Raw genomic sequence first — 20,518 nt, 5'->3', positions numbered from 1 at the left:
TAAATAAATAAATAAATAAATAAATAAATAAATAAATAAATAATAAAAGAAGCTGAAGGACAATTGCAAAATAATTTGCTGAATCTAATGTTTAAAGCTTTTGCTTAAAGAAAGAATACAAAGAACTCAAATATTTCATTGATGTCCTGTCATTTACCTCTTGGCATTTGCATGAGATATATAAAGGCCAGTATTGTCATCATTGATTAGGAAACAGCAGAGAACGGTGGGACCTGCTTGGGACGAGGTGAGGGTTGTGCTAGCTATCATCACTAACCCAAGCTATTTAAAACCATCTGTAAACTGACCCAAAACAATCCTAGACTAAATTACTGTCCCGTTTAAAACTATGCCAGTTAGGCCAGGCTATTCCCTAGCATTATGAAACATTTTCTAGCAAATGTGCCTTGATTTGGAATTCCAGTTCTCCACATGGAAGTCTTGTCCCCTGACCCTTAAAAATAGAACTCAAAAGAGCAAGAGGTGGCATGGTGGCTAAGGCGCTGGATTCCCACATGGCTGACTGTGGTTTGAGTCCCAGACATGGCAGCATGAAACTTAAACCAGGCATGTGTGCATGTATGCCCAGAATCCCAGGAGGAGAATAGAGAAGGGATTGTGGTGTGACTATCTTCTCACTCCCCATCCCTCGCCCCAGAGGGTTGATTTCTTGCTTTCTGTCTCTGGTGAGAGTGCAAACCCTATAGCAAAAATCTCTCTTAAAAACAAACAAACAAAAACTTTCTCAAATTACCAATAAACTAAGCTCTCATAAACCCATCTTCACAAAAAGATGAAACCTTCACATCCACCCCCACCTCCATGACTATAGTAAGCTTTACAAGAGAAATCTGGGGCATTGGAAGTTCTCTCCAAACCTCAGTTAGCAATATTGGAAATGCCTTTTCATGTACAAATAAATGAAAGATGTGGCCTAATGGAAGCCATTGAGAATAGTGTATGGCAGTGACTTTGTCATGAAAATAGTAGCTACATTTTGCCTTTATATTTTGGAAGGATTGCAGGCTAACTGCCCCTTAAACTTGGTATGTCATTTCGGTAACTTGAAGCCTACTAAGAGCAAGCAATGAAAATATGACCTTATGTACAAATGTCGAGGACAAAGCCTTTTATTATAAGACCTGCCAACCTTTAGTCCTAAAAATTAAGATTAAATTGTTTTTCTTAGCTTTATTTTACGACCTTATAGATGATGGCACAAAACGAGGTTGATTTGCAGAGCCTTGGGAAGGCATCCGCATTTGAGTGTTCATGCCTGCTGAGGTAGTCAAGGTTGCCAGGATGACACCTCATCATGGTCTTGTCTTTATTGCCCCATCCCTTCCGAGAACCAGGACATGATCAGGCTTCAGCCCCAGACAGGCTGCAAGAATTCTCTCACAAGTGAAATGTTCTTTTTCCTTTTCTTCTCTGAAACAACCTGGCAGAGAAAATATTGGGCTATTGGAAAGTCATGGCAGGGTTTTTCTACTTTTTTCTATGCAAAAAAGCATCATGACTTTTCCAACAACCCAGTATCATGATTGGACTGAAGGCATCGCTGGCAATTTAAATTAACGTGAGCATGAGTTTTACCTGAGTGGTTCACCTATTCCTAAGAAGTGAAGTGAACGATTAATGTAAACAACACTGCATGTTGAGGTAGCCTAGAAGTTATGAAAATCAAATTAGCAGAACATTGGTCTTTCTCTGCTTAAATGTTTCCCATGCTAGAGACGGGCAATGCTTCTGATCATTGTTCCTTGGTATTTCTGGCAAACACTGGAGTAAGTGCTTTGCAAATGTTCTTCTCATGTAGCTGTCACGGCTCAGCACGGTAAGGAGCATTGTTCATGCACTGCCCTTCTTGGGAGGAAACTGAGGAATGGAGAGGTAGAGTTCCTTACCTGAATCATCTAGCCAGAAGGGGCAGACCCAGTCCAAGGACTTAACCACTGTATCATCCTACTTCTTGGAAAAAATAAAATATTATCATCCCCCCAAAATAAGTACATTAGTAATAAAAAGGCATTCTTTTATTGCTCAGTTAATACTACATTACCGCTATTTCTGTTTTGTGTGAGAAGTACGTGTACTGTCTAATCTTAGGCTTTGGACTTGGCACAAAAGGAAAGTGGCTTCCAGAACCTGCAGCAGCTTCCAGCACTTCCCAGGGTGGCCGCCACCCTTTTTTATTGAAATATTCAGCTGCATAGTGTTTATTATTATATCTCTTATCAGCTCACCAGTCAGGGATATTGATTCTCAAATTGCCAAGGGACAAACTATCAAATCACACAGCAGTTTTCTCACCAAGATCTTTCGGCAACTTTGAGCCATAAAAAATACAAAAGCAGACTTAGAAAGAACTGTCTGGGGACCCAACCTTTCCAGGTGACTGAGGAACAGTCACAGATGCTGTCCCTCACGATCTTTCCTCCTCTCCCCAGTGAGTCAAAGGAAACCTGATGGAAACCGAGTTTCTGTGGGTCTAAATTGATTACCTGCCGTAGGTAAGAGACTGAGGTTAGGGACAAAGTCATGGAAGCGACACTGTTTCTCCAGGTACTGTGGACCCTTACTCGGGGATCAGTCTTTGAGCCGAAGCCACCCTTCCAAATGAGGATCACTTCCAAGTTTCTCCTGAGGGTATTTAGAAGGGGTAGAAGAATGAGGACGAGAAAATGAGAACCATGCTGAGAAGGGGAGACAGAGTTATCACTGAGCAGAAGTGGAAAGTTCTCACTGGAGGACTCTTCCCACCCCCCTCGTCCTCCTCCCCACCAGCACCTAGCCGCTTCTCCCGTTCTCCACCAGAGGAAATTCTGTCAATAGTTTTGCTTCTCCATTTGTTTCACCTATAGGTTAAGAATGCTGCTTTTAACAAATGCTTCTCTCTTATATTGTGCTTTTAGGTCTTTATTAGATTGCTTATAAAATGTTGCATTTAATAAACTTTAATTGACTCTCCAGGCCCTTTTTGAGAGCACTATAAATATCAAAAACTGTCAAAAAGCATGTTTTTTTCTATTGTGTAACTTTTATAAATGGATAGATAAACATGAATAAAATAACAGGGCACAAAGAAAAGGACTTTGTAAGGAAATATAAAGACAGCACCTTTTGTAAATTTCAGAACTAGCTAAAAGCAGTGCCTTTCTTTACTTTGATAGATCTTGCATTTATTAAAAATTCAATGTAGGGGGACCAGCAAATGGTGCTGTGGTTGGAGTGCTGGACTCCCACATGGACGACCCTGGTTCAAGTCCCAGACCTGGTGGTTTGCTTTCTCACTTTCCCTTTCTCTCTCTCTCTCTCTGGTCAAATTTTAAAAATAATAATAACAACAATAACAAATAAAATCAAGTAAATAATTATTTAAAAATCCAATATAGGAAACTTTATTTCTCATGATCAACTATTTCAGTGGGGAGGGGATATAGGTACACACACACACACACACACACACACACACATATTTATGTGCCTAAGTATGTAAGCTTGCAGTGGAAAGGTTCTGTTAGGTCATTGGGAAAGTCAGGAGTATTTTTCTATTCTTTTCTATACAAAAATGCATCATGATGGGACCAGCAGTTAGCCTAATGGATATGTCACTGAACTCCCATGTAGTCAACCGTGGTTCGAGTCCTGGACCTGGTGACTTAAACTCATGCCAGGTGTGTGTGTGTGCGTGCCCAAGATCCCAAGAGGAGAATGGAGGAGAAGGGATTGCAGCATGGCCACCCCCCTGCCCCGGGGTGATTTCTCGCTTTCTGTCTCTCTGTCTCTCTGTCTTTTCTGGCGAGCCCACGTACCTTATAGCAAAAACCTCTCAAAAAAAAAAAATGCATCATGACTTTCCCAACAACCCAGTATTTTAAACAATATACATTTTAGGGAAGAGGAAACAAGGAGGGCTTAGTCAGAATGTTTTGGCTGTGAAGATGAGAAGCCCTGGAGAGCTGCTGTGGAGCTCAGTGCCCACAGTTACCAATGCTACGTTGCAGATTTAAAATTTGCTGAGAGAAAAGGTAGATCTTATGTTAAATGCACTTACTGTAAAAAGAACAATAATAAATAAGGGGACCAAAGAAACTTTTGGAGGTGACATATTTATAGCATAGAGTGTGGTGACCATTTCACAGCTGTATACAGTAGACCCCCCTTTTCTGTGTGTGTGTGGGGGTCCATCCTAAACCCTCTGTGTGCCTGAAAATATCCTCAGGATAGTACTGAACCCTGTATACACTGGTCTTTGTTTTCTCCTATACATACATTCCTGTGAGAAAGTTTAATTTAAAAATTAGGCACAGTCAAAGATTAGCAACAATATCAAATAATAAAACAGAACAGTTAAAACAAATACACAGTAATAAAAATTATACAAACGGGCTCTCTCTCTCTCTCTCTAAATGTCCGATTATGCTATACTCACCCTCCTTGTCACACACTGTAACAAACCCGTTAGAGTAGACCTGCAGATACAAGGGCCTCCTAAACTTACCTCCGAACTCATCAAGTTGTATACATTTGCTACTTACAGGTCTTCAATCATACCCCAATAAAGTACTTTTTTTAAAAAAAAGAAAAATACAAGTTTTTGTTTGTTTGTTTGTTTTGCCTTTTTTTTTTTTTTTGAGAGGTTTTCGGTATAGGGCATGTGCGCTCGCCAGACAGACAGAGAGAGACATAGAGATAGAAAGTGAGAAATCGCCCCCCAGGGGGGATGGTCATGCCGCAATCCCTTCTCCTCCATTCTCCTCTCGGGATCTTGGGCACGCACGCACATGCGCCCGGCGTGAGTTTTAAGCCACCGGGTCTAGGATGCGTACCATGGTCGACTACGTGGGAGTCCAGCGACATAGCCATTATGCTAACTGCTGGTTCCCAAAAATACAAGTTTTAATTGACAGCAAAGAAGCAAATACAGCATAGAATTTTACAACTGCATTATGCGCTGCTGATTTCTAATGGAGAGTGTGGGGATGTACTTTGTCAAGCAGGTTGAACAGCATTGTAGACCCAGAGCAGACGGGGCCATGGGCTCAGTGTGACTTGAGGATGGATTGACAGCTATGCCAGGGACTATCTTAAAATGGGAGAAAACAGACCTGATGTGTAGTGTTTGTAGATTTCCATGGCGTAAATACTCCAACCACGGTTGATTTCAAATGACCAGTCTGACATCACTGAACTCAAACTTGGGAAGAACTGTGAGCTATCAGCTCAGGAGAGCTGACTCCAGTGTCCTTTCAGATCGCTCTTGGTCTTCCTAATCAAGATTATCAATTCCCTTTAAAAAAAAAAATTGGGACTACATGGTAAACCGCAGATTTGTATAAATCACGGACATAGTATCACTGGTTCCTAGCTACAGTGAGAAGTGCGGTCAACTCACAGAGAGCTCCCGGCTCCTAATGAATCCATTGTTGGCTTACATCTCCTTAGGTCCCACCACTGTCTCATCCTGTCACATTGCCTCAACTGCCTATACTGTATGGATCAAAATTGAGATTCAAGTTTGTGAAAAGTAAAAATTTGCTAGGGAAACAGAGAGACTAAATTAAAATTTGTGACTGTCTTTCAAATATGTTGAAACAGTCATAGCTGGTGACTCTATGATGACAGGCACCATGTTGATAATAATAGATCTTGGCTTTTAGAAGCAGGTTTTCAAAAGCCTCCGAGGATCACTCTGAGTTCTATAGAGAGAAGACCTTGTTACTCATAGGGACTTGTATTTTCTGAACAAGAAAATAGATATTGAGAATAATCCAGCATAAAAGGGATGGATTATTTGAACTAAAATTAAAAGAGCTAATTTGGAAAACCAAGGTGGCTGATAACGATATCAATCCTGGAATTAGGATTAGTAAAAATAGTTCATCCAGTACACAGTGCTTACTAACTAGACCAGCATTTTATCCATGCTTTAAAATCTTTTCTGAGAGTTATCACCACAGTCATGGGAGGTGGGAGGAGAAGAACTTAACAGATAGAACACTGATTTTATATTTCGAAGGTCCTGGGTAAAAGTTTATTTGCTGCAAATGTTAAAATGTTAAAAAAAAAATGGACTCAGTACTTAGTAAACCAGGTCACCTTCTATATTAGTTAAGAAACACAGTCTGAGGTAAAATATATCCTTAATTATTCCAAAATCAATAACAAAACTTAGTATTCTCCTTTTTCCCAAAATGAATACCTAGTACCTTCCCATTTCAAATACAGTGAAAAAAAATTGTCAACTCACATCAAGTATTTTGGATAGTCAATTGTGTAATGCATCATACAAAATACGTGTCCCTTGATTTGTTTCTCTTGATTTTAAGATCATCCCCAAAGTCCCCTTTTCATACATAACTCAAACAACAACCCCCCAAAAAGCCATGTAGCAACCTTATCTCCACTGGCGTCTACTTGGCACCAATCTGCCCTGACCTTAGACACAAGCCATTGTTAAGGGTATAACACATTTACATATTTTGCAATAAAACATCAGTTATTTGCATTACTGTGTCAAGTTTTATTTGATTCTTTCACCTAAAAATGACTCATTTTCCTTTCTTGTATTTTAAAAACCAACTACTCTAAGCTTGTTTGAGAATAATCAAAAATTGCCCATTTAGCTAGAAGTCATTTTCTTTTCAAAAGGCAAATGTTATTTAATCTTTCAGCTGTTCATTGTGCCATCATAAATACTTTCTTTTCAGCACAGTTGTGGGGACTGAAATGAGCCCACTAATTGCCTCCCATTTCGACTGACATGTGGTGGTTTAGTGGAAAGAGAACACAGCAGGGAGAAGGAAATAGGAGGCTGAGAAAATGAGAGCTAATTATTTTCACTGCCTCATGTCAGGCTCTGTGTCAGCCTTGTTTTTACAAACTGGAAGGTTTAGCACTAAATAAAACAAACTGGCGTCATGTTTTTATATACTGGCAGTGTCATGGAAGCAGCTGCACATCTCAAAGACAATATAATGCCTGCGTTCGCATGGACACCATCTGACAGACACTGTGAGCCGCAGCTAATGAGGATATCACAGTGGTGCCAAGTGAAAGGTGCTGAATTATGTATGATTCTTCATCAGGACGGCAATAGTCCTGTACATCATTATGAGACATTGTTTTGCTGAAGAGATTAAAACATTCTTAGTTCCAGACCCTGCAACCTATACGCGCTGAAAGAGGTTATTAATGGAATTTTTAGGGAGAGTTTCTTGTGGATTTCTTTTTGGTTGAAAAACAAATCTCATGGGACAAAGCCGTGGTGGGTCATGACACTGTATAGATAAAGAAGAGAAGCAAATTAACCATACTTGTATTATCTTCCTTTTAAAGGCAGCATAATAAAATATAGTGTAGCGGGGTTATACTTAATGATAAATAACCCAGGTGCTATCATGGGATGTTCCCTCTCCTGCCTTTAAAACAGCAGGTTTCAGCAGCTGAGCTAGATAATGGCAACGCAAGGAAAGGACCCTTCGGAGCCCTACATCGTCTGCATCTTACTACTTTTCATACCAGCAGGACCAAAATTTGTGTCCTATTTTTATTTCATCTTCCATTACTTCTTATGCTTTGCAACAGCCTATTGCCTGCCATGAGACTGTTTCCCCCCACCCCGTGAATCTTAAAAAGTTTATTCCAACCTCTCTATATTATCGTTTTAAATGTTTTTCTCAACGCGGGCCATTTTGCTGGAACCCTGAGCATTCTTTTTCTTTCTCCATTCATAGGGTGAGGGTGAGAAAGGGGGGAATTTGAAAAACAATATAAGTTAGACATGGTGTGCCTAGGGCTTGAGTATCCCAGTTCCACAAACGGGATGAGTTTGCCACACAGTTCTCCAATTTCTGAGCCTCAGTCTCTTCATCTGTAAAATGGAGCAGTGCTATCTGTCACAGGGTAAGGCTATGAGGATTAAATAACAGATAAATCTCAAAAACACTGTGCCATACATACACAAACACATAGTATAAAACTCCAATTCCATGACATTCTAGAACAGTGCAACATTTCTATGACGATAGAAATCAGAACGGTGGATACCACTGGTAATGAAGAGGCGTTTGCCTGGGAGAGAGAATGACAGAACTTTCCTGGGTAATGGGAATACCTTGCTTGTTTTGATGGCTACTACTTACATACTATTTGTCAAAACTCATGGGCTATGTGCTTAATCTATCTTTTCATTATATGCAAATTACACTTCACTCAAAAAATACACTTAAAAATTTTAAATATCTCTAAACTCCAGGTAACAATCACCTATAAAAGCCGGAAAACTAATTTAGGGAACTGTTTCTTTCTGAAATGTCTTGAATGATCCTGGCCTTAGATTGTCTTTTTAAAGATTTATTTATTTAATTCCATTTGTTGTTATTATTTTTTAATTTGACCAAAGAGAAACAGAGAGAGAAAGAAAGAGAAAGTGAAAAGGTAAGCCATCAGCCCCAGGACTCGAACCATGGTTGGCCATGTGGGAATCCAACGCCCCTAACTACCACACCACCTGTCAGCCCCTTGGCCTTAGATTTTTTTTTTTTAAGATTTAACTATAGTGTTGATATTTGCAATTAAATTTTGAATACAAAAATGAGATTATTATCTCTGAATTTCTCAGAACAAGAAAATTTAATTTTTTTGTGCTTCCTTCATTATTTTTTTCTATTTGGAAAAGTTGCCTTTATCGTGATTATTTTTTTCCATACTCTATTCTTTCCTTTCTTCTTTCCTCCCTTTTTTTTGGGAGGGTGAAAGATGTCTATGTCTGGCTTCACTGTGCTAGCTTGGAACTCCAAAGAATTTTTAAATGGCTTGCAAAGAGTATAATAGTGATTTTTCACACACTAAAAAATAATTTTTAAATTAAAAAAATGATATTTAATTTAGCATTGACCATATGTTGTTCAGGATTTTATCTTCTCAGTATTCTCAGTATAATAGTTTCTGTTTTACTTTACCAGTGATGTTTTTTTAGGACAGAAGACATGTGCTCTTGCCAGAGAGAGACAGAGAGACAGAGAGAGAAAGGAAAAAAGGACCCCACAGTGGGCATATTCGATCTCTTCTCCTCCATTTTTCCCTGCTATCTGGATATTTGGGGACACGTGCACATGCACCCAGCATGTTTTTCAAGTGCACAGTTCAATCTAGGGCTGGCATTCAAACCCTGTATTCAGCCATGTGGGGCCCAGCTCCCTTAACTGTCAAGCCACAGGGCCAGCTGGGCCAGTAATCTTAATTCAGAAAAGGTTTTAGTAATCCTGAAACAGTTTAAATGGAATACTTTCTCATTAACCACACATTTTCCCCCTAAAATTATCTAGCTATTTCAGCAGCTGCCCAGATAAATGTACGTATTTGGGGCACTCACCAGAATAGTCATATTTTTCATCAACTTCAAACACAAAAATTCCTCTCTCCCCAATGATATTCCATGTGTTTTTCTTGTAGATTTGCATTGAGAGGCAGATTTTCTAGCTAATGGAAAGTTTTTGGGTAACTCTTTCTTGCTACTCGAAGACCTAGCAAAAGCACTATCTAGAGCCCAGGTCTGCTCCTGGGCCTTTTTCCTATTGAAAAATTAGCTCTCATTTTTCTCAGTGGCTTTTTCCTATTAATAATTATTAATTAGTATTCCCTAGAAATGTGCTTCAAGGTACACATTCAAACAGTTGGAGTGTCCTTTTACATAGAAATCTAGATATGAAATAAGAAATTTATGATAGGTCTAGCTGTGGTAGTGCAGGCAGCAGGGCAATACTGGAGCTAAATGGGAAGGCCCAGGGTTCAAATCCTGGGTCAACCTGAGCAAGCCAAGAATGTCTATGGCGTGCCCATGATTCCGACTGGATAAAGGCTATGGGAGGGATCACAGCATACCAAGACCCTGTCATGGTTTGTCTCTATCTGTTTGTCAGTAAATAAAAACCTTTGAAAAAAGAAAAAAATGTTTAGTAGTCAGCATCTGTCCTCCTGTTTTGCATTTGCCATGAGGCAGGAGCCGGTGGTTCGCTCCTGGTCTGCGTAGTGAACACCACAAAGCCGGCAGATCGGCTAAGGAAGGACTGGAGGAGTGTGTTTGTGACTTCAGTGGCACCATGTATATTTTTTTTCTTCAATTGTGGAGGAAAGTTTGGCTATATTGGACTTTATAGAGACAGTATTTTAATCTCAGCCATGGAGCTTTTTACACAGGAATTCACTGGAGTAATTTGGACAGGTTGCAATATTTGCCTTTCATGTTGACTGAAAGATGAGACTTCCTGGAACTATTGTTCTGATTTGGGTTAACCTGTAACAAAGAAAACTTGAAGATTCTGGAAAGCCTATGGGGAAACCTGCTCTTCATAGTGCCAAGAGACCCTAGTGGTTCAAATGCAAACTTGACCCATCAGTTATCATATTTGCCACCTATGTGATCTCAGTCAGATTTACCTCATTTGTGCTTTGGTTTCCTCATCCAAGATAAGGCTCTTTGGCTGTCATTCAAATTTTGTAGCCAATATATCTCCAGACGTCTGAGTGTTCTCATTACTAGGTCTGATCAGGATCTGTTGAAGCAGAGAAGGGCAGAATTGATGGTATATGTTCCATCTATGTAAGAGGATGCAAATGCATTCCTTCTGTTTAATTTTTAAAAACCAATCACTGGTATGTTGACACTTGGCTGCCTTTTCTCTCTCTCTCTCTCTTTCTCTCTCTCTTTTCTTCAATATTGTATGAGAGTCATTCAGTGCCCCTTCGATAGCCAGACTCCTGTCCAGGTAAGATGCTCTGACCCAGCCTGCCAGCTCTGGCAGGATTCCAATTCTAGACCACTTTTGGCACCTTCCTGCCCAACAAAACTCCCCTACCCTCTCTACCACTGCTAGATAACAGGCTGGCTAGTTGAGTGGTGTTGGCATTGGTGACCATATTGATAACAATCAGAATTACTCCTTTTTGAGCTCCTGATTTGGTTTTGGCATAATGCTGAGTACTGCATTTACTTTACCTCATTTGATCTTTACACTTGAGAATAAGGAACACTGACGTTCAGAAGCTGTATAAATTGGCTATGGCTGGGGAGAAAACCGACATAACTGGGATTCAAGCCCAAATAGTCGGACTTTAAACTCGTGATCCTTCCACCTCGCACTGCAATGTTCCCCCAGTAATGGCTTAATGTATCATCTTTTTCCATATTATTTTCATTTGAATAGAAATCGTCAGTACTTTAAGCCAACTGAATGAATAGCAGGGACATCTCACACCACTAGGAGTGAGATGGTGTTGGAAAAGGAATCCTTTCATGGCCTGTGGGATCTCAGAATACAGAGCTATCTGCTTTTGATTTATTTGTGTCAGGATTGAGAGTTGTTCACAGACATTCCAAGTGATTTTTTAATATTTCTGATTCAAAAATCAGTACCCACATTTCTATTACTTGCATAGAGCCAAAACCAATAGTTCAACATGGTAAAGTGAGTGGTTTTGAAGTAAGAGCCCACAGTCTCACTACCCAGACGCTCTCACTACCAAGATACTGAAACGGTAACAATTGTGCAAGTAAAACCCTGTATTACACCCATAATTGTGTAGAATTGTTACTTTTAGTGATATTATTGATGATTTATTTCAGCTTGTTTGCTAAGCCAACTTTTCAATGAGCCATTGGTTAATAACTCATTCTCTGGCGTCTCATTGTCTGCAGTTGTATCCTATGGTATTCAGTGACCATTGTTTCAATCCTGGTCATTATGACAATCCTCACTGGCAACTCAGGGCTCACTAGGTGACAAAAATGCAAAAAAGACCTTAATTTGAAAGTGAGGAGAATTTATTTGTGGATTACTTTTCTTTACTAGTCAACAATGACACCATAGATGCCCTGAATATATCTAGGAGTTATGCCAGAGTGTTGGCAAATTAAGTTAATGACTTAGATAAATACTGTGTGTTCTTTTTCTTTCTCACCCAGTTTTGTAACAAGCAGTACATACTTTTTAATAAAATGGATAATGCTGCCCTTGTCTTATAACTTGGTTATAGTTTTATGGCTTCTGTAGAGCTACTTCTTTTGCACGTCTTTTGCACTTTTTTCAGATAAGGAAAAAAGAGAATTAACAAAACAAATGGTTTATAATCCTGTTACTTGGTTAAGCGTTCCGCCCCCTCTCCCCAAGCTAGACTCTGAGGAGCAAGAAAGACCCATGGCCACTTGCTTTTTTGATTATTAACAGAATCTTCTCTGCTCCTTCTCCCTTCTGCCTGTTATCAGTGGCCAGTCCCATGTGTGGAGCTTGGCAAAACCATCCAGCGAGCCCATTCTGTCAGTCTCCATATTGCTCCTCCCTGTGAATATCCCCTTCAGCTTCCGAGTCAGGTAGCATTGTACTATTGAAATCCCACCTCCACCACTTATTGGCCATGAAACTCTGGAAACTTTCCTTAATCTGTCTAAGCCTCATATTTTCTCATTCACTGAAAGGGAAAGTAAATATGATTTGAGGGGTTATTAATGATACCAAAGAAATAGCAAGGTACAAGTACCAAGAACATTTCAGGAGCATAGAGTGCACTCCACACCCATGAGGTTCCTCCATCAGCCCCTACATAACACAGAGCTCCTTTGACAATACACATAGGAAAGTCAGATATGGAGTGTGAGGTCATGGAAGAGGACTCAGTTATGAGATAAGAGCAAGGCAGGCAGTCTGGGTATTTCTATGCAGCTTGAGGTCTTTTGACCGTGCTTTTGACTAACTTAATCCCCAAACTCAAGAGGCAAAAGAAATAGAACTAAGTAAACACATCTCTTTTATGGCTTTTTTTTTTTTTAATTCCAATCACTGTCTTGAGGAGGCTCTTGCTGTTTCAGAGAAGAGTAATCATGACACCAAACAATCATTATCCTGCCCAGTTATCTCAGGGCCCACGTTGCCTGGGTAGCAGTGGCTCCAAAACAAAGAAATACTGAGAGATTCATCAATTCTGAGCGACTAATTTGACTTATGTTAGCCAAGAGCTAGGTTTTCATTCTATTGAATAGACCTTTTCCTTCACTAATTGGCTCTTCATCTAGTGAATGTGGCTGGGTAAAGAGGGTCACTTCCCTCAGACATGGGCTCTGTTTGGTTCTGTAATTTGTCTAGAGGCTTTCCTAAAACATCAAGCTCCCCCAGCTTCCCGCTTAAGCCAACAGGTTTTCAACAGCCTCTTTGTTGTTGCTGTTTCATAAGAATTATGTCTGAGCTTGCTCTAGGAAACATTCCAGGCCTACTCTTATAAGAGCAGTTTCTAATATCCACATGTATGGTGTATGGTACATTTCCCTTAGTATCTCAAAATCCTTTATTCTTCAAAAAAATATAAAGAGAGTGTGAATTTATAGTTCAGGGGTCAAATTCAGTTCATGGATTTATTTTTCTTTTTAATTTCTTATACAGCATTTACAACCCAACCCTTTTATTACTGAGTTCTTCATACAAAGTTGAAAGAATTTTACAGCACACCTTCGTACCTTTTAGATTCAACTGGTAACATTTTACTCTGTTTACTTTATCATACAGCTATCCTAGCACTCTAGCCCTTTATCAGTCCTTATTTTTGATGTATTTCAAAGTATTTTGCAAACATCAATACATTTCCTCCTAAATACTTTACTAGAGTTCAATAAGAAATGCACAGATTTCAAAGGTATATTCACTGAGTTTTGAACAATACACACACCTATATAACCCAAATCTCTATCAATAGAGCTTCACCACCTCAGGAATTTTCCTCATATTCCTTCAAATCAATCTCAATCTTCTGAAATTTTTCCACCATAGATTAGTTTTATCTGCTCTAATGTCATATAAATAGAATCATTAGTATGTTCTTTTTTTCATGTAGTACTTCTTTCATTAATTGTAATATTTTTGAAGTACTTCTTTCACTCATTGGAATTTTTTTAGATTTATCCATGTATTTGCATGTATTAGTAATTATTCTTTTGTATTACTAAGTAGTATTCCATTTTATGAACATACCACAGTTTATCCTTTCTCTTCTTGATGGAGATTTGGTCTGTTTACAGCTTTTACAAGAGCAAGGCTTTTCTCATTTCTCTTGGGCAAATATCTAGGAGTAAAATTTGTAGGTCTTGGAATAGGTGTATGTTTCTTTTATAATAAGTTGCCAAAACTTTTTCAAATCATTTACACTCTCCCCAGCAATGTAATGGAGTTCCAGTAGCTCCAAATGCTAGCCAACATTTGATGATATTTGTCTTCGCTGTTGTGGTGAGTGTGTAATGGTACCTCTTGTGGTTTTAATTTGTATTCCCCCTAGTGATTAATGAGTTAAAGCAATTTTTAATTATGCCGTAGTGTTTTTTAAAGTTTAATTAATTTATAATCATTTAAAAGCCAAGAGATTTTATATGGGAATCTAGATTTCTAGCTCTTCATGAAACAATAAAGAACTTAGTAAAACAAGGCTCATCTGAAGCTGAGCTGTGGGTATGCCTAGGGAAGCTGCTCTTTAGTTCCCCAGGATTCCTAACTATGCCTATAATTCCCTAATTATCAATTACCATATATCATCACACTTGCAGTGTTGTTTTCCTTCCTGTTAGAAGGAAGTGGGCTGTTTCTTGAGCCCAAGTCATTATCAATTCTGGGAAAATCAAAAGTAGGTCAAGGGACCAGCAGTTAGCATAATGGCTATGTCGCTGGACTCCCATGTAGTAGACTGCGGTTTGAGTCCCAGCCCAGTGACTTAAACTCACGCCACGCACGTGTGTGTACATGTCCAAGATCCTGAGAGGAGACTGGAGGATAAGGGATTGGGCATGGCCATCTCCCCTGGGGGGTGATTTCTTGCTTTCTGTCTCTCCTTCTCTGTCTGTCTGGCAAGCGCATGTGCCCTATGGCAAAAACCTCTAAAAAAAAAAAAAGTAGGTCAAGAAGACCTGTATTTTTTTAGAAAGTAGAAAGATCGTATTTCCTTGTGAGAAAATATTTCCGTAATGTTTAATATAAAAATTAAATGTGTCTATTTTGAAGGGCTACAACTTATGGCTTTCTAATGAAACTGCTTGACTTTATTCATTTTTATTATCTGCCTGACCCCTTTAGATTTTTGAGTTTGCAACTCCTATATTAGAACACTTAAACTAATAAATTATGTCTCAAGGCTACACTAACTGGGGGTTCTTTAGATAAATAAAGAGATTTCATTTTATGTCCTTTTATTGAAAAAGAGGAAAAATACTCCAATAATACTTCATTTAGACTACTTTATGTGTTATAAAACATTGACACTAAAAAAAAAATTGTTTCACTTTCTCAAATTCTATAATTTTGCTTTTAATTCCAGGATTGTAAGTGGAAAATGTATATGGAGATGGATGGGGATGAAATTGCAATAACCTACATAAAAGATGTGACATTCAACACTAACCTACCTGATGCAGAGATTTTAAAGATGACAAAGGTAGGGTTCTATTTACGGCTTAAAAGCTTTTTTGAATTCACAGATATCAAACAAAGACATTAAAATATCCCAGCAGTGTGCTTTTGTGCTTGTCGATGTTCGCATCAGCTCAGCTTCAAGCTCGCTGTTGAAAGGCACGTTTTATTTAGCAGATTGAGATCATAATAGTTTTTTGTTAAAATTCCACTTATCCTGTGTGAACTAAAAAGCACTGTAAAAAAGGTCTCATTTAATTTTTAAAAATTTTCTTCTACATTTCTTTATGCTTATTCTGTCATTTATTAAAGGGATAAAATGTAATGATGAAAATATTTACTTCAAATTTGGAGTCATATTCAAACTTGGAAAACTTGTAAGGAGGAAGACTTTCTCTAAATGTGGGGTCATATTCAACCTTGGAAAACTTGTAAGGAGGAAGACTTTCTCAGTTGAGTTTATTTTCATGATGGACTGAAACAAGGTTATGTATGAGGGATACACTGAAAACTTAATGATTTTGAGTTCACACTTAGGAATTCCTGGAGTGGCAAGCAAGTGTGTTACTCTAGGGCCAGTGGTAGAAGCATGCCAGGGAAAACACTGAAGCAAGACATGTAGAAATGCTCAGTTTGTTCCTCAAAATGGAAAAAATTCAGTTTTCTCCCAATTATGTCCATACTGAAAACACATCTGTGACTTCCATTGTAGAAGGTCAACAGCTTCAGGCAGATAATCATGGTGTCCATAGGACGTTCACCTTAACTTCACATAAACCATTAACTGTAGTACTCTACTAACTGTTATTTTGTGTTTTTTTAAATTTTTTTAAATTTAAATTTATTTATTTACATTCATTTACTATACATCATTATAGCATACAAAATGAAATTTCTAACTGTCCTTTTGGTTTCAGGGAAGAAAACAAGAGATGTAGCAAAGAAGAATCAGGGTACAGAAACAAGTAGGGAATGAAAGTGATGCCTGAAGCCATGACATTAGACTTGTAAACACGTTTTCTCACAGGCTAACAATTGCTAAACACCCAGGTCTTTTTAATTTATAAGTGAATTCATCAAGCAGATTGTTTTTTGGGTTTTGTTTTTGTTTTTGTTTTGAGAGGTTTTTGCTATAGGGAAAGCAGAGGGAGACAGAGAGACAGAAAGTGAAAAATCACCCCCCAGGGGGCATGGCCACACTGTAATCCCTTTTCCTCCATTCTCCTCTTGGAATCTTGAGCACATAGGCACACATGCCCGGCGTGAGTTTAAGCCCCTGGATCTGAGACTCAAACTGTGGTCGACTACATGGGAGTCCAGTGACATAGCCATTACGCCAACTACTGATCCCAAGATTGATTTGATATCCATTTTTGGATTCCCTTGCATAACTAGGAGTTGATCCAGTGGCATTATTTATCTGCAAAGGTTATGATTTGGTTTTAATTTTTCTTTATTTTGTTCTAACATATTGTGTTCTGATGTCTTGAAGACTGGAAAAAGACTTCTTTCTTGCCCACCTGCAACAACTCTGGTAGAAGCAGTTGTGTATTGGTTCACTGTAATTAGAAGATCCAGGTCATTGCCAACCAAAAGAAGGAAGTTGCTTATGGAAAATATGAAAAGATGGAGGGACCAGCAGGTGGCCTGGTGACATGGTGGTTAAGACATTGGACTCCCATATGGCTGACTATGGTTCAAGTCCCAGATCTGGCAACTTACTCTCTCACTTTCCCTCTCTCTCTCTGTCTCTCTTTGGTGAGCACATTCACCCTATAGAAAAATTTAAAAATAATAATAATAATTGTAAAAAAGAATATAGTATAGTTGGGTCTGCTATAGTGCCATGTATATATACATGACACTATACCAGACACCAACATTAACAAGGCTTACAGGAAAAGGAGGAATGGGGCAGACCATTTAAAATTTAGAGAACTTTCTAATACCAACGGAAGCAATAGCAATCCTAATTTTTAGCAGATAAACAAACTAGCCTAATTAAATCTCTACCACATTTTCTTTGTACTCATCTCACAGTCAGTTATTCCTTTGCAGCTTTAATCCTAAAATGAAAGAGGGATGGGAGAAGAGTGCAGCTCATTCTAATAGAGACCATTTTCATCAGTAGGATCCAAATTATAGGCTTCTTCACTAATCCTTTGCTTTAACGTAGTGGGAAGATATCACCAATTTTTTTATTTGTCCATGCAACTTTTCTGGGTAGTCCGATATAATGGAAAGCAGAACAATTGCTGAGGCCACTATACCAGTCACTGTTTGCACTAAAGGGAGCACTTCTGGGTCTGCTTCTATTCTTATGGCTTTCTCTTAATTATGAGAACGTTCTCTGCTGATGTGTCAAATATTAGCATAAATTAATGACCTAAGGATAGCACTGAATGATAACAAATGTTTTAGCAGAAAAGAGAAGCTTGTAGGAGACTAGCTATTTACAAATATATGAAAGGGTATCTTATGAAAAACAAGACTCAATATATTAACATGTCGTGAGAAATCACATGTGAACCAATATGACTCATGATATACTGTTACCATGCCCGATTGCCAACTGTGTATGACCCAACTGGTCTCAAAGAAACCTCCTAGAGTGGAGCAGGCTGTATTATGGTGCCACGTCAATCTAACTTTTGTTTTTCAGCCACCATTTGTAATGGAGAAATGGATTGTAGGAATAGCAAAAAATCAGACTGTGGAGTGCACTGTCACATATGAGGTAAGCTCTTGGGGAGGAAGTCTGGTGGCTTCACCATCAGCAAACAGACAGGGATGTATCTGGTCCCTCAGAGTGCTTGTAATTTATTAAGATTTATTGGGAGAACAATTATTTAACCAACCTGACTGAAGTAAGATTATTGTAATTTCACTTTTCATTAGGAAGGAAAGAGAGCAGAGTAAATTTATCATAGATAAAGATAGAGGTAATCCTTTGTTCATTCATTAGTTACTGACTGAGCACCTTCTACGTACCACAGAATAGGTTAGGTCTTGGAGATACCAAGCCTAAAACAAAGTCTAAGTACCCTTCTTGGTACTAGCGCATAGGAGTGAGGGAAGAGCAAGGATTCTGAAATAGGGTAGAGCACAAGCGCCACTACCATAGCAAGTACAAGGCACCGAGTTCAAGGAAAAGTCCAGAAAGTAGGTGGGGCCAGGTCATAGGGCCTGGCAGGCCATGAGTTTGGATTTACTAGAAGCGCAATGGAAGTCAATAGAACATTTAGGCAGAGAGAAAAATCTAACGATGTTTTAAAACTCAAAAAGATCAATAATGTGCATATAGTTAAAAGTACTGTATATTTAAGAATTTGTTAAGGGGCCAGCCCCATAGCACCTGGTTAAACACCACACTGTGGAAGCTGGATCCCACATTGGGAGTCAGCTCTCACATGGCCGACAGCACCTTCATACAGTTACCCTAGTGAGCAAAGACACACTCGGGCAAAAATGGTGGGCAGCTTTTCATTTGTTCAACAAAATGTATGTTTCCAAATACCACAAACATAAGAAATTATTTTTCATTTCTTATTGAGCAAAGAGGTAACTTGAGATTTGTCAAATATGCTGAATTCTGGAAGAAGACCCGAATTTTTAACTACTATAATGTAGTAAGGAATGTATACTACTAAGGCATTAAGTGGCTAAAAGTTTCCTTTTAGTAAATTAGCATATTTAGGCAAACTATTCAGAATATCTTACCCCATACTGTATGGTCATGTTCTAAGGCATGAAACCAAAGTGACACAATAACTTGGTTTTCTTTTTCTGTTATAAATTTGTCTATGTTTGGTTGTGGATTTCTTTCTTTCTTTCTCTTTAACAGAGTGATGTTAGAACTCCAAAAAGCACCAAACATGTCCATTCGATCGCGTGGAGTAGAGCGAAACCTCAGGATGAAGTAAAAACAGTCCAGCTCTCCATTCAGGCGTTATTCCCCAACTGCGAGGGCAACCCCGGGAGCAGGTCTGACTCAAGTAAGTTAGTGTTGCCGAGCTGGAGGAGTGCCCGCCCCCGAGCTAACTTGGGGAAATCTCGTACCAGAGATAAGTGCCTGTCTCAGGATAGAAGTAGATTTCTAATGTAATGCCTCTTTGTTACATTTTTACAATCTTGGCTTTATAAGATTATGTGGAGAGTAGTAGTTATGGATTTACGTGAGCATAATAAATTGTAATCTTTGGATGAAAGATGAAAATTAATGATTACATTGCACTAGTAAATCCAAGTATGTATGTCTATCTTTATACACATACATTTGTTTCCAAAAGTGTGTTTGTGGATAAAGTTAAGAATCTTCTACAATGCTGCTCCTATCGCCTACAAAGCCCCTGCTCTCACCAGGCAACTTCTTGGTCCTGAACATCATAGGCAGATCAAAGCAAGGGAATGATGAAGGAAGGAAGGGGAGGAAGGAAGAAGGGAGGGAGGAAAATGGAGTGGAAGGGCCAGCAGATGGCATGGTGGTTAAGGTTTTTATAGGGCACATTTTTCTCCTGTACGGTTTTTATACTTGTGATCCTATTGTAAAATCTGGGAGAAGCAGGATCTTTTCTGTGCATTTCTACTGTGTTTTCCTCTTCCATTAAAAGTTTCCGTTTTTCTGCTTTGATGTACTCAGTATGTTGGGTTTGCCCTCAGCCTCACTCCTCTCAGGTCTACAGTCATCGCGTAAAGATATGACGATGCCCAGAGGAACTAAGGGGCCAGGTCCCTCCCTGTTCTCATGTGTAGGGATGGAAAACGTTTTCCTAGAAACCCCAGTGGATTCTCTCTCTCCAGATCTGCCTGGGACAGAACAGAGCCACGTGTCCATTTCAGAGCACAGCATTGGCACGTCTGGCTAGACTAATCAAAGTCTACCCTTAGAGCCAGAGAGAAGTCAGCTTCCCCTGACACCTGTGGCTGCATGGAGGGGACTGGGCATAAAACAGAATCAGGGCTCTGTGGGAAGCCGAACTTTCAGAGCAGTCAAGGGGAAGAAGAGAAGTATTGAGTACCTATGGGATTCCGCTCACGTGAAGTGAATAAAGTCAGCGGGAAAAGGCTGAGGGGAG

General features: G+C 39.1%; 1 protein-coding gene across 1 annotated transcript in view; it reads left to right on the top strand.

The window, feature by feature from the left end:
• Positions 1-20,518, top strand: part of MAP3K20 (mitogen-activated protein kinase kinase kinase 20) — a gene marked incomplete in the record, with an annotated part of 221,492 nt that overhangs the window by 195,830 nt on the left and 5,144 nt on the right. Inside the window, 3 exon segments of the mRNA XM_014588849.2 lie at positions 15,352-15,468; positions 18,106-18,180; positions 19,288-19,438. Of these exon segments, the coding sequence (XP_014444335.1) occupies positions 15,352-15,468; positions 18,106-18,180; positions 19,288-19,438 (343 nt within the window).

Source organism: Tupaia chinensis, unplaced genomic scaffold (assembly GCF_000334495.1).
Source record: "Tupaia chinensis unplaced genomic scaffold, TupChi_1.0 Scaffold000314_1, whole genome shotgun sequence".
NCBI lineage: Eukaryota > Metazoa > Chordata > Mammalia > Scandentia > Tupaiidae > Tupaia > Tupaia belangeri.
This window is presented reverse-complemented; position numbering and strand designations above follow the sequence as displayed.